The 14,145-nt window shown below is 37.1% G+C and overlaps 1 protein-coding gene across 3 annotated transcripts in view; it reads left to right on the plus strand.

The window, feature by feature from the left end:
- Positions 1 to 11,594, plus strand: part of golm2 (golgi membrane protein 2) — a 33,082-nt gene extending 21,488 nt beyond the window's left edge. The window contains exons 4-10 of one of the 3 annotated variants that reach the window (XM_061887691.1): positions 867 to 957; positions 1,106 to 1,229; positions 2,816 to 2,899; positions 4,214 to 4,498; positions 5,530 to 5,661; positions 10,222 to 10,389; positions 10,967 to 11,594. In XM_061887691.1, the coding sequence (XP_061743675.1) occupies positions 867 to 957; positions 1,106 to 1,229; positions 2,816 to 2,899; positions 4,214 to 4,498; positions 5,530 to 5,661; positions 10,222 to 10,389; positions 10,967 to 11,043 (961 nt within the window). In that variant the 3' untranslated portion in view covers positions 11,044 to 11,594. The remainder of the gene's footprint in view (positions 1 to 866; positions 958 to 1,105; positions 1,230 to 2,815; positions 2,900 to 4,213; positions 4,499 to 5,529; positions 5,662 to 10,221; positions 10,390 to 10,966) is intronic. The other 2 variants (XM_061887692.1, XM_061887693.1) reach the window with 2 other exon arrangements.
- The last annotated feature ends 2,551 nt before the right edge of the window (positions 11,595 to 14,145 follow it).

A 14,145-nucleotide genomic window follows, 5' to 3' on the forward strand; every position in this document is an offset into this window, starting at 1 on the left:
GGTGACGTTTTGGTTAATTTACTGAGGAATTAGTGAAACTGAAACAATACAAAAAGAATGCCATTGTAAGTTCATAATACTAACAAACACAATCGTAGACTTGTTAAGCATATTAGCTAATGCTAACAACGCTAGTCTCATTATGATAGCACATATAATATGCATAAAAGCACTCATACAGACATCACACATTGGAAGGTTTAGTAAGTTGAAATTATGTTCGTTAAATTGTAAAACTTACAAAAAAAAGGATCCTTTTGAGCAGAAAGGCGAAAGAAATACTTTGGTTGAAAGCATTAAAACAGGAAGTCAATTTTAACTTGCAACACGTGCAGTGACCGCACTCGTCCAAAAGATGGGGCCGTACTACAAACAATAAAACCATTTTAGTGATCTGCTTGGGTTTAATGAAAACTATTGAACACAAAACATTATGGCAATTATTGCAACAAAAATAATTCACGCAGTGTTCAAAGTTTAGGGAAAATGTAGCAGATTATAGTTTGGAATTTACGGTACCTTCTTTTACTTCCCTTTACTTTATTTTAACGTTCTTTTAACCTACAGTTGTCTTTTTTTGCCTTCTATTTTTCTTATTTCCACATTATTTTTACCTTGTTTATTTAGTTTATTAAATTATTTCATGCAGTATTTTATTTTATTAATCGTTGCAGCCCTAGTTGGTATGTCTCTTTGCTGTTTAATCAACAAGTGATTCATTTATCAATCTTGCAATTTCTGAGCTTAAAAAGTTCAATTGTAAAATTTATATTTCACTTTAATATGTTGAAGTCGAGTTCATTTTTGATATTCATGACCATATCTAGTTTTTCCTTTGTCATTTACGTGTAATGTTTATGTTGTAGCTTACAGTGTGGACGTCAGATTGCACAGTTGAAAACAGAGTATGACGAATCAAAGAAGACTCTGGAAGAAGAAGTTGTCACGCTAAGACGGGTTAGTATTTTCATATGCTTTACTAATTTAAGATATAAGTCTAGCTTCAGCATAGTTTTCCGACAACATGTTTTTTAGTCTTTTCTTTTTTATTGAACTAAAGTTATTCATTATGTATTCACTTTCTCTTTTCTGTTTGACCTTTTAGAATGCAATTGATAGCCAAAAGGGCATAGTGGCTGGAAGACATGCTGATGGAGTCCTGGGTGGGCAGTTAGCTGAAGAGCGCCGCACAGTGGCCACTCACAGCCGTGACAGTCTAGATTTAAAAGGTAGTGTACATGACTAATGCACATCCATAAAAGCATACATTTGGTAAGGAAATTAAACAAATTATTTTTCTATCATATACATTACCCATTAACAGGATACACATATGATATTTTTTGTCAATGGCTGTTAATGAGAATTCCGCAGTTATAAGTGTGATGGAGATATGTTGTCCAGCTGACATTGTGAAATGTTTTAGTAGGGCTGCTTCAATCAGGGTTCTTTGTGGCCAATTCTATTACCAACCGTGGGTAACATTAGTTAATACCGATTAGTTAATACCGATCGATATTCCATGTATTAACTGTATTAAAATATTTAATTTATGGCAAGTGCTACCAACAGTGTAAAATATCAACACATATTATCTTTGCATTACATACATATGTTTGAACAAAACAAAGTCAATAGTACACCAACTAAACAAAAGCAAAAACTACCATTTACTTCTCATGTAAATCCTTTGAATTTTGACCTTCAAAGTCCTCATGTGTTCGGGGACCTATTCCTTGTGTTCGTACACATTGACAGAAACGACCCAAAAATTATTTTGTAAGAAAAATATCGACCTAATCACTCTGGTATCGATCATATACTGTCTGATACTACTCTTAATATCGATAGTATTGATTTAAGGATCTATCTGCTCTCCCCTATAGTGGCGCTGTGATCATTTCCTGTTTGTCAATGTTTACATCATCGACTGATCAGCTGCTTTCTCGCTTCCCCGCTCCTTGTAAGTTTATTATAGATCATAAATCATGCCTCTCACCTGAAAAGTAGATGGCTGAAAATACAGTACAATATATGACAAGTTGGGACACTTTGATAGCCATTTAGGATCTGGAACTGGCAAGAACGACACGAAAAGCACTTGTTCGCCCTCATCCCGTTTCTTCACGAGGATGATGAGACGTTTTTCATCTAAATGGAAATATATGAACATCCTAGCAGTCGGCATCGCGATGACAGCACGCATTGTTTAGTGAGTGATGTTTTATTATGTTTGTTGGCTCTCAAAGTCTGCGTGAGAAGAAATTAGTGATGAAGGAAAAAAAGCAAACGTGATGCGTTTTTTAGATTAATGCACCGCGTATGCTTAAAATGATCAAAATACGTATATATCATGTTATTTTAAATGTGCCCATTACTACATTACATATATATTTTTATAATGTATATAAAACCCTAAAGGAGGTATTTAGATGTTTTTAGGGGCTCGAATTGAACAATTCTCAGAGGCTCCATTGTAAGCGTACTTCTGATTGAATTTATATAATATTTAGAATGCATTAAAAAAAAAATTAATCCGTCATCATGATTGTGAACAATAAGCAAAATTCCAAAAGTGCAGTTCCCCATTAAGTTCGAAGCATTGTGCTTAAAGTACATACTTAGACATTGTGCACTTACCACAAGCCACTGATAATGAAGCTTCCAAACCATCAATCATGTGTACACTGCCAATCAAAGAGGGAAAAATGTTATGCTACTTATTTGAACTGCATGATAAATGTTACTTTAGCTTTAAGGAGAAAGCCACATATTGACAACAGCTATTTGCTGCATTTTCCATGTATTGTGGCAGACATAATGGGAAAGCCTGGCAGTGATGCTGGTATGCCCGGTATTGAAGACAGTGAGGTGGGAAAACTAGATGAAGTGCAATTTGGTAAGTAATGACAGGATGAGTATGCTCTAACACAACATTCGCTTAGAAGATCATCTTACCTCTGTACATTGATGTAGACAACGTTGTGCACTAGGGCTGCACGATTAATCAAATTGACGTCAAAGTTCTAATTAGTGCGGTAAATAACTACAAGAGGCTGAGGTTTGTTTTTTTTCCCGCCGTCACAGGCATTTGAGTGGCAGATGTTGGCCAATAAAAATTGTTGAGCCTCGCGTATGTTCATGTCTCGCTTCAATCGGAAAAAGACATCTCACTTTGTGCATCCCTCTCAGTGCGTTTAACAGTGGAATGCCTCTTTTCAGTCATTCAGTTTTTGTCTTAGCCGAGACTAGAGCAGAGTGCCTCACACTCAAAGTACAGAGAAGTTTAACGACTCGCCATTGATATTTGCCGCAAAGTAATACAAATGAGGAGGAAAAAAATACAATTAGATAGCCATACAGCCCCTTGTGGAAATATTTTAGTTTTAATTCAGAACAAGAAGTGAACAAAAGTTTTAGCAACTGCTATGTAAAGGGAAAGGGGTAGGATTAAATAAACTCTACTTCTTCCTACTCCTTTTCGAACGTGTTGAATGGAGAAACTGTAAATGGTGATGTATCATGTTGTATGCATGCATGTTCGAAATAAACACAAATTTAATTCAACTCAAATCGGATGGGCAATATGAGCCAATCAACACAGAGGAACAAGCAAAAATGCCGTGATCACGTGATAGCAATAACAAAAAGACACTGTCTGACCTCAGTTTTCCAACTGGGAAAAAAATACACTAAGATGTTCAATACCTATTTAGGTAAAATTTCTGTCAACATTTTATTTTTGTTTGTTTATTGAGGATAACAAAGTTATTTACCTTCCAATTACAGTACAATGGTAAACAATTTTACAGTAATGAGAAATAAAAGTTTATATAATTTTAAATGAATACTTGCATTAATATATATTATGATGGAATTACTTTATAAACACTGTATAGTTTGTATTGGTTATTCCTTGAGTTTAGAAGAACAATTTAGACAAAATCTCTTATTTATTAGTCTGTCTGCATAAAGCCAAATGTTTTTTAAATTATTACATATATTTCTTGTGTGTGGCACCTTGAGACAAGAATATGTTGATTGACAGCCTAAAGGTAACATGTCGTCTTCCTTCACTCCTTAATTTTTTTAGTTTTATGCACTTTAAATTTATGAAAAATAAAAATCACAAACTGAATTACAATTCGTTTTTTTCTCAAAATCATGCAGTACTTGTGGACACTGCTTAATGTGTCACTGTTTTTTTACACAGAATTGAAGAAGCCAGCTATCACTCAGCAGCGCGATGAAGCCCCGGATGTGCTTGTGGGCGCTGGTGCTGGACCTGGACCTGGCATGGGGGCAGCTGATGGTCCCGGGGGACAGGGCTTATCTCTTGACCAGCCCCAACTGCAACACGACAGAATAGAAGTCCAGGCAGCTGTGATTGCCCCTCCAGGTGTCATCAAAATGGCTGACAAAACAATAGTATTTGAAGAAGACAACAAAGTAGATATCAAAGCGGACGAATTGGGTGAACAGCAAAGACAAATTCGAGGTAAAGTCTCAGATTACATGCAAATTGAGTATGGATTTCCGTGTGTCATCTTGCCACAATGCTTGCATGCTAGCACGATGCATCGCAGTGTTATCGTAATAATAGTAGGGTGCACACTCAGTGCCTCACATGGCGCTCACAGTTCAAAGCTAGAAAAACACTTGCAGAGGACAGACCTCCACTCGGCCCAACTGTACACACCAATAGTAAAAAAATCCTGAATCCAGTTGGTAATTCGGACTGGAACTTTTTGAGCTTTTGATAGCGGAATGAAAAGCAGCCTTGTCGGTCATCCACTTTCTTTGACTCTGTGGGTAGAGGCAGGGTCGCTAGCATGCACACACGGAAGTTGAGTCTCGTAAAGAAACGTAAGGTAACTTTGTAGATATAATCCGGATCAGCCCCCAATTGTAATGACTTAATCCTTATCCCATTTCAGAAATTGCCTAAAAAGTATGATGAAAAAAATCACACAAACACGTCTGCCTCACACAGTAATCGCAAGGTAATGCGGTAGGAATGATATGGATCATTCCATCAAAATCTAATCAGTTGTTCTCTATTGAATTCCCTGAATGTTTAATGAAAATCTGCCCATAACTTTGTGAGTTACTGTATGTTGCTAATTTACGGACAAACATACCCCAACTAATACAGATACAGAAGTCATTGGTATTTTTTTATCCATAACATTGACCATGACACAAAGGTATACAGAAAATAAAATAACAGTTGAGTACAACCTTTTTTCCAATTAAATTCTTCTTGATAATAATAATAATATATTAGATCTATATAGTGCTTCTTGAGTATTTGTTTGCTGTGCGCATTTTTCTAATAAAATTGTAATTGCTTTATTTCTTGAGGCCTGTTCCTAACAATAATCATAAAAAATATGCCATCTCATCTATGCTATTGCATAGTTTATTTGCCTTTTGCTTAACCTGCATTCAACACCTTTGCAGGTGTAGTTTGGTACTTATACCACAATATTTAGTTTAAACAACCTCTCATGTTTTTGCTCATGGCAGCCCCAGATGTCAAAGGTGAGGTGGAGCGCCTGAAAGGTATTCCATTGCCAGGCAATCCTGCCCAGTTACCCAACCCCATCCAGCCGCACCGTGCCAAAGACCAAGTCCCAGCAGGGGCACGTCATCACCAAAGTGAGTTTGCTTCAACCATACATGACATTGTAACGGGGAGTATGTATGGCTGGGGGCCTGGAGCCATGTTTTTTAATTAAATGCGTTTGTTTTGAAGGGTTGAATTGGGATGGCCCTGCAGATACAACATACTTATTTGATGGAATATAGAGCTTTTAATGTTTGCCTTTCCCCCTGTACTCTGTCTATGACCCGTGTTTCAGTATATCATGAAGGACCCATTGCTATCTCTTATCTAAATTACAATACCCTACTTCTGTTGGTATTGTTTATGACTTTTTCAACAAAATTGTCTAGTAATGTTTTTGATCCTCAATCCTGGGATTGAATGGTTTTCTGGTGATATGTGGCAGCACGGTAGGACAGAAGTTAGTGCATGTGCCTCACAATACGAAAGTCCTGAGTTCAATCCCGGGCTCTGGATCTTTCTGTGTGGAGTTTGTATGTTCTCCCCATGACTGCGTGGGTTCCCTCCGCGTACTCCGTCTTCCTCCCACCTCCAAAAACATGCACCTGGAGATAGGTTGATTGGTAACACTAAATTGGCCCTAGTGTGTGAATGTGAGTGTGAATGTTGTCTGTCTATATGTGTTGGCCCTGCGATAAGGTGGCGACTTGTCCAGGGTGTACCCCGCCTTCTACCCAAATGCAGCTGGGATAGGCTCCAGCACCCCCCACGACCCTGAAAGGGACAAGCGGGAGGAAATGGATGGATGGATGTGGCAATCTGAAAATCAGGATGCGAATACAATCCTGCAACATTATTACATTTCTGTTGTAACTGGAGATGCTCAATATTGGACTGTTTACCAATGTCCACTACCTGATTCATGACACCAATATTAACCGATACAATAAATGCAGCAGGTCTCCCCCCAAACTGATATTTTGTCTCATTGGGCATAAACAAATCATGCATATTAAAAAAACTGCAAAATAAGACAACTACTGCAATGAAGTAAATGACTGTATAGAAAAGTTGAAATTTATTTTTAACATCGTTTGTGAAAATAGTCATTTTTAAAAGATTCATTAACAATAGACAACTGAAACAAAGTATGCTAAGTATGAAACTCTGGACTAGTAGTCTACATTTAGTGAAATTATTAGTACAGCTGGCCGCTTCTAATCATATTTAGCTGCATAAACGGAGCGTGTGACTCAGAGTCATTCCTCCATAATGTACGATATTATATTATATAGTATTTAAGGAAAACACATTACTCCCCCCTTGCATAATCAGAGTTTTTCAGTCATTGCAAATGGCATGTTTACAATTCCAAGGACAAACTTGGAAAATTAATTCCAGATGTAGGATATACTAAGCTAGCAAGCTCGTGGCTCTGCAGACCACAATTCAGTTTCATGATGTCATCACACGTGCGCTGAAATCGAGGCAATACCTTATCAAATAACGTTGACGAAATGAAACAATATAATCCAATATCTCGTTCTTACGCCAATATAATCTGACAGCTCTGTGTTAATTTTGACAGCAGTTTTTAAATAAATATAGGCTTTTGACAAATGTCTGTTAGTTTGAGTCATATTTTGTTAATCTAAATTGATTTCCTTTTTGTCGACCAAAATACTCAACATTTTAGTTGACAAAAAATGTCAAGTTTTTTCCACTAAAATATAAAGTTTAAAAAAATAACACATCTGAAGTTGAAGTTGTCTTGATACCACTTTATTCCGGTTATTACAATTACTGTACAATGTTATAAATTAACACTGCATAACTTGGCATATACAGATGCATTTCCATAAATCTGAATATGGTGCTTCACATTATTTCATTTCAAAATCAATTCAAAATAAGAGACTAATAAGCCTCAGAAATTTTTTTTTAGTTTATTTCCGAAGATGCATTATATAAAGTGGATTATGCTACAGAGCAGATTGTCCGCCATTTTATTAGACAAACGAGCTGGGTAGAGTAGATACATGGCGGGGTGCAACGATCACTTGCTTTGAGTAGAGTTTAAAATTAAATTATGCACAGTGTGTACACTTGTATTAAAATAATTTATTTAACAGGAAATAATGGAACATTAACATGTGTTTGACGCTTAAATCTTAACAGTGAGAATGTATTAGACTTAGACAAACTTTAATGATCCACAAATTGTTCAAATTGAGATTATTGAGATCTTTTATAATAAAGTGTTGAATTATATATCCTAAACAAAGTTGTATACATGTTGGCAATTTGTAGGGCATAATTTGGAGAAATCATATTTCAACTATTATGTTCAAATAACAATATAACTATTTTCTGTTTCATCATTAAATATAATGTGTATATTGTGTCATGTAGGTGTACTATTTATTTAGAAGTTGTTTTGTTGTCTACCGCGGCAAAAGTGAAGTACAACCATATGTCTTTTGTACTCTTTCTTCTCTGTGTACAAAACATATTGTATTGATGTCTTGCAATGACTACTGCTTTTCTAGGTGAAACATCAAAACACTGCCTTACAAAGACGCGAGTTCTGATTGGATATCCTTTGTTCTTTTCCAATTGACCCTCTCCCACATGGATCTGTGATTTGATATTCTCCCACATGGATCTGTGATTTGATATTTTGTCCCACAAGCGTAAAGACACAATTAAATACAATAGGATTTTGTCTGGGCAGCACGGTGGAACACAAAAAGAAGGTCTTGGTTTTGATCCTTGGGCTAGGAGTCTTTCTGTGTGGAGTTTGCATGTTCTCCCTGTGATTGCGTGGGTTCCCTCTGGGTACTCCGGCTTCCTCCCGCCTCCAAAGACATGCACCTCGGGATAGTTTAGAGTTAAAGTACCACTTATAGTCACACACACACACTAGGTATGGTGAAATTACTTATGCATTCGACCCGTCCATTTGTTCCATCCCCTGGGAGGTGAGGGGGGCAGCAGCAGTGGCCTCATTCGGAAATCATTTTGGTGATTTAACCCCCAATTCCAACCTTTGATGTCGAGTGCCAAGCAGGGAGGTAATGGGTCCCATTTTTATATTCTTGGTTGATTGGCAACACTAAATTGGCCCTCCTTGTGTGTGAATGTGAGTGTGAATGTTGTCTATCTGTGTTGGCCCTTGTCCAGGGTGTACGCCGCCGCCTGCCCAAGTGCAGCTGGTATAGACTCCAGCAACCCCGAAAGGGACAAGCGGTAGCAAGTTGATGGCTGGATCGATCTGTGTCAACATTTTCGTCTCCTTTTAATTTGTTGACTAAATTGTCACTCTTTGTTGTTTTAGTCAAAGTGCTTTTGATTAATTTATTCGTTATTGTCGTAATTTAGTCATGGGAAATTAGTCGTTGATGAAAACAAAGACAAAACTTTTAGTCAACAAAATTGCCACAGGCTGTAACTATTACGGTCAATAATTCTATCTATATCTAATGTAGTCATGACATAAGGTGACCCTCTGCAAGAGTCAGTACTTTGAGTTAGTAAAAGATCTGAGAAGAAAAAGGAAGCATTTAATCCTCCATCATAATGACAGATTTAAGTTCAGAGTGATGATCCAGTCCTTAAAACTTCAGGGTTAGATTTGTAGGTTCTGAAGAGATGACCCATGGCACTTTAGCACAAGATATTTCCTACTGCCTGGCTTGTGCTATTCAGCTCGTGCTCACTTCTTTCCTATCCTGTTTTCGTCTTCTCCAACTTTGCTTAAAACCTTGACTGTATTGACTTCATAGTTGTATTTATTTATCTTCATTTCCTACATTCTTCTGTGTCTGATCTTTTTATATTTGCATCCAATTAGGGTAAATAAATACCCAACATCCAGAAGATGTCTATTTTTTTTAGTTTTTTTTAGGCACCAGCAGCTCAAAGGTATACGTGTCTCGCTACTTTTTCAGTCTCACCCTCCCCTGGCATGTACAAATAGCTAATATAAAGAGCAATAACATGAATTGCCATGAGCTTCCACTATAGACCGACAAAAAATACAAAGACCAACATAGTCAGAGAATAATCATGGTTCACATTGAATATTACCTATATGTGCAGTAGAAAATGGATATATATATATATATATACATATATATATATATATATATATGTGTGTGTATATATGTGTGTATATATGTATATATGTGTATATGTATGTTTATATATGTATATGTATACATATGTTTATATATGTAGATATATATATATATGTGTGTATATATGTATATATGTATGTTTATATATGTATATGTATACATATGTTTATATATGTATATATATATATATATATATATATATATATATATATATATATATATATATATGCCGTACATAAAAGAACTGAACTGAACCTCTTTTCTCACAGAACAGTCTGCATTCAGGTTCATAAAGATTTGCACATTTTCGAGGCAATACAGCATTTTATTGCATACAGGACAAATTTGCTCCTCAGTAACAGTTCTTCCATCAGACAATAGCATCATTCACCTCGCCTGTCCTCTTCAATTCCTTCATGCATTACCTATGCAGTATTTCAGCCATTCCTACTGTCCCTTCAATTGCCTTCGCTTCTCTCCCTTCCTGATGAGGCCCTTCTCTGCCTCCTGCAGGCCGGTTCTTTGATGAGATCGAGTCCCCCGTAGATCCGCAACATGGCTCTAAGCTAGCGGACTACAATGGGGACGATGGCAATGTGGGTGAGTATGAAGCCGACAAGCAGGCCGAGCTGGCCTACAATGAGGAAGAGGATGGTGATGGTGGGGAGGAAGACGTTCAAGGTGAGCCAGGCCGAGGGACTGGACCACCTGTCCAAATGTGTATTCACCATTCCGCCGCCCCTGTCCTGCTGCCACCCCACCCTCCAGCATTTTCCCCAGCAGTTTGTGCGGTTAGAGTAGCTCACATTGCCATGAGTTTGGTCCTTGAATCCATCATCAAACATAAACAGACCTATAATATGCATGATGTCATAGTTTTGGGCTCAAAGCAGAACTGCAATGCATGCAGTCCCGAATGCGGCACTGTTTTCCCTAAAAAAGGACACTTGTTTTGCCTACCACAGACTATTCCAGACCAAGGAACTCACGGTACTGTGGATGAGATTCACATGCCATCTGCTTGTGCTGCTTTTTAGCTGTAGCACCTGTCTGTACCCACCAAACAGCTAACCCCCGTGTAGACAAAAAATGTCTGTGTTCTCCTTGAAACATTAAAATTCACACCCGTTATCATTTGTATTTGTTTAATCTGTATTTGGTTCCATTCCTATTTATTTTTTGTTGTATACAACGTAATAGCTATTTTGGTTTTGCATGTAATTATTTATTTCCTTTGCCTTTTTTTCCCCCATCCCAGATGACGAAGATCGAGACATGCAGGGAGATCGGGCTGTGGATTACGGAAAGCGACATCAAGCCATCGACGTTCTCTAAATGGGAATTTTGTACAGCTCAATCTCATTCAAACGCCTTCCACGGACTTCAGTATGAATCAAAGTTTACTGCTTGCGTCCTTAATATCATGGACCATTATGGATGTAATTGAATATTGTTACATAATTATACAAGAAAAGAACTCATAACATACTAGACTGATGTTTGATTCGGTATTGAAGTTAGGCTTGGACAATATGAGTTCTGTGCATTGGCTATTCCAGCTTTGCGATTGAGTGCCTCTTCATAGGTGAGTAGTCTAAAAGAGTACAGTAGTTGACATGGTTTTTTTTTTCTTCAATTGGAAATGAAACAACTCTTGTTTATTAAGGAGGCACTTTGACTTTTTTTTTTTACCACATTTTTTGGGTCATAATAGTGTTGTGTTTACAGGGGTTGGAAAAGCATTTGGAATGCCAAGGACTTTGCTTATAGCCAATTAAATATTTTTTTTTTTGTGAACACTAGAAGAGTGCCCCTTATGTCTTTTCTAAATGATACTGATCATGCACGTGACTCCTGCTAATTAAACAAATCATTACCGATCAATACTTGGGAGTCATGCTGTTTGTTTTTGATCAAAGAGAAAACTTGCCAAACACAAAGGGCACCTCCATTAGCGAGGTATATCTAGTGGACCTCCTAGCAGTACTGTAGTAAACCCATGACATTGTTTCATTTATATCACGGGTGTCCACACTTTTTTTCGCCAAGGGCTGCATAACAAAAAGTCAAAGTATGCGGTGGCCGTTTTGATATTTTTTTATTTTGTAAAAAAATATGTTATAAACATGTTTTAAGACAAAACTTAGTGATGCCAAAATGTACTCTTAATTAGTTATTTCTGGGATGTCCAAAGTGTAGCCAAAAGGCCATTTGCAGCACAAGTTTTGTTGGCCTGTGACATATAGTCCAAAAAAAAAAAGGAAAAATATAAGAAAAGTAATGTTGATACTAATTAAAAATGATACAATCTTTCACTTAAAACACAAAGCTGCACTAACTTTGATATATGTAGCGTTTAAAAAATAAATAAAAAATCTCTGCATACTTAGACTTTTCAAAATGTGTATCCCGGGCGCGGCTACCGCTGCTGCCCACTGTTCTCCTCACCTCCCAGGGGGTGGAACAAGGGGATGGGTCAAATACAGAGGACACATATCACAACACCTAGTGTGTGTGTGTGTGTGTGTGTGACAATCATTGGTACTTTAACTTTACTTGAACTTAAGTTATCTGCTTCTGTGATGAGGTGTCCAGGGTGTACCCCGCCTGATTGCAGCTGGGATAGGCTCCAGCTCCCCCGTGGCCCCGAAGGGAATAAGCGGTAGCAAAAGAATGGATGGAAGTTTATCAACTTTTTTTGTTGTTGTTTTTTGCCCTGACATGTGGGCCACAAATGGCCGCACTTTGGACACCCTGGTTTATTGGAACCTTAGTCATGCCACTTTAAAAAAGATGTCTGCATAGTACGTGGACCCGAACTTAAACACATTGAAAATTTATTTGGGTGTTACCATTTAGTCGTCAATTGTACAGAATATGTACTGTACTGTGCAATCTACAAATAAGTCCCAATCAATCATAACTAAGACTTTTCACAAATGTTTTTCAAGTAATCAGCTTTTTTTTGGATGATATTACGTTTTTTATGTTTTTTTTAGCCCAGTGGTTCTCAACCTTTTTTCAGTTATGAACCCCCTGTGAACATTTTGTTTGATTCAAGTACCCCCTAATCAGAGCAAAGCATTTTTGGTTAAAAAAAGATAATAAAGAAGTCAAATACAGAACTATGTCATCAGTTTCTGATTTATTAAATTGTATTACAGTGCAAAATATTGCTAATTTTTTAGTGGTCTTTCTTGAACTCTTCGGAAAAAATGATAACTAACAACTTGTTGAAAAATAAACAAGTGATTCAATTATAAATAAAGATTTTTACACATAGAAGTAATCATCAACTTAAAGTGCCCTCTTTGGTGATTGTAATAGAGATCCTTCTGGATTCATGAACTTAATTCTAAACATTTGTTCACAAAAAATAATTCTTTAACATCAATATTTATGAAACATGTCCACAAAAAATCTAGCTGTCAACACTGAATATTGCATTGTTGTATTTGTTTTCACAGTTTTTTAACTTACATTCATATTTTGTTGAAGTATTTACTCAATAAATATATAAAGGATTTTTGAATTGTTGCTATTTTTAGAATATTTTTAAAAAATCTCACGTACCCCTTGGCATACCCTCAAGTACCCCCAGGGGTACGCGTACCCCCATTTGAGAACCACTGTTTTAGCCCTAAAATGTGAGCCACAAATGGCCCTCGGGCCGTACTTTGGACACCAACGTATATAAGATTAGCCAGGGCTGTGAATCTTTGGGTGTCCTACGATTCAATTCAATATCGATTTTTTCGATTCAACGCGATTCTCGATTCAAAAACGATATTTTTCCGATTCAAAACGATTCTGTATTCATTCAATACATACGATTTCAGCAGGATCTACCCCAGTCTGCTGACATACTAGCAGAGTAGTAGATTTTTAAAAAAAAAGCTTTTATAACTACAAAGGACCATGTTGTGTCAACTGATTGCAATAATGTACATTTGTTTTAACTATTAAACAAACCAAAAATATGACCTATTTTAGCTTTGTGAAAACATTGGACACAGTGTGTTGTCAAGCTTATGAGATGCGATGCAAGTGTAAGCCGCTGTGACACTATTCTTTTTTTTATTTATAAATGTCTAATGATAATGTAAATGAGGGATTTTTAATAACTGCTGTGCTGAAATTATAACTAATATTGATACTGTGTGATAATATTAATTTTTGTTTCACTACTTGGGCTTCACGGTGGCAGAGGGGTTAGTGCGTCTGCCTCACAAAACGAAGTTCCTGCAGTCCTGGGTTCAAATCCAGGCTCGGGATCTTTCTGTGTGGAGTTTGCATGTTCTCCCCGTGAATGCGTGGGTTCCCTCCGGGTACTCCGGCTTCCTCCCACCTCCAAAGACATGCACCTGGGGATAGGTTGATTGGCAACACTAAATTGGCCCTAGTGTGTGAATGTGAGTGTGAATGTTGTCTGTCTAT

The sequence above is a fragment of the Nerophis ophidion genome, linkage group LG25 (genome assembly GCF_033978795.1).
Source record: "Nerophis ophidion isolate RoL-2023_Sa linkage group LG25, RoL_Noph_v1.0, whole genome shotgun sequence".
Taxonomy (NCBI): Eukaryota; Metazoa; Chordata; class Actinopteri; order Syngnathiformes; family Syngnathidae; genus Nerophis; species Nerophis ophidion.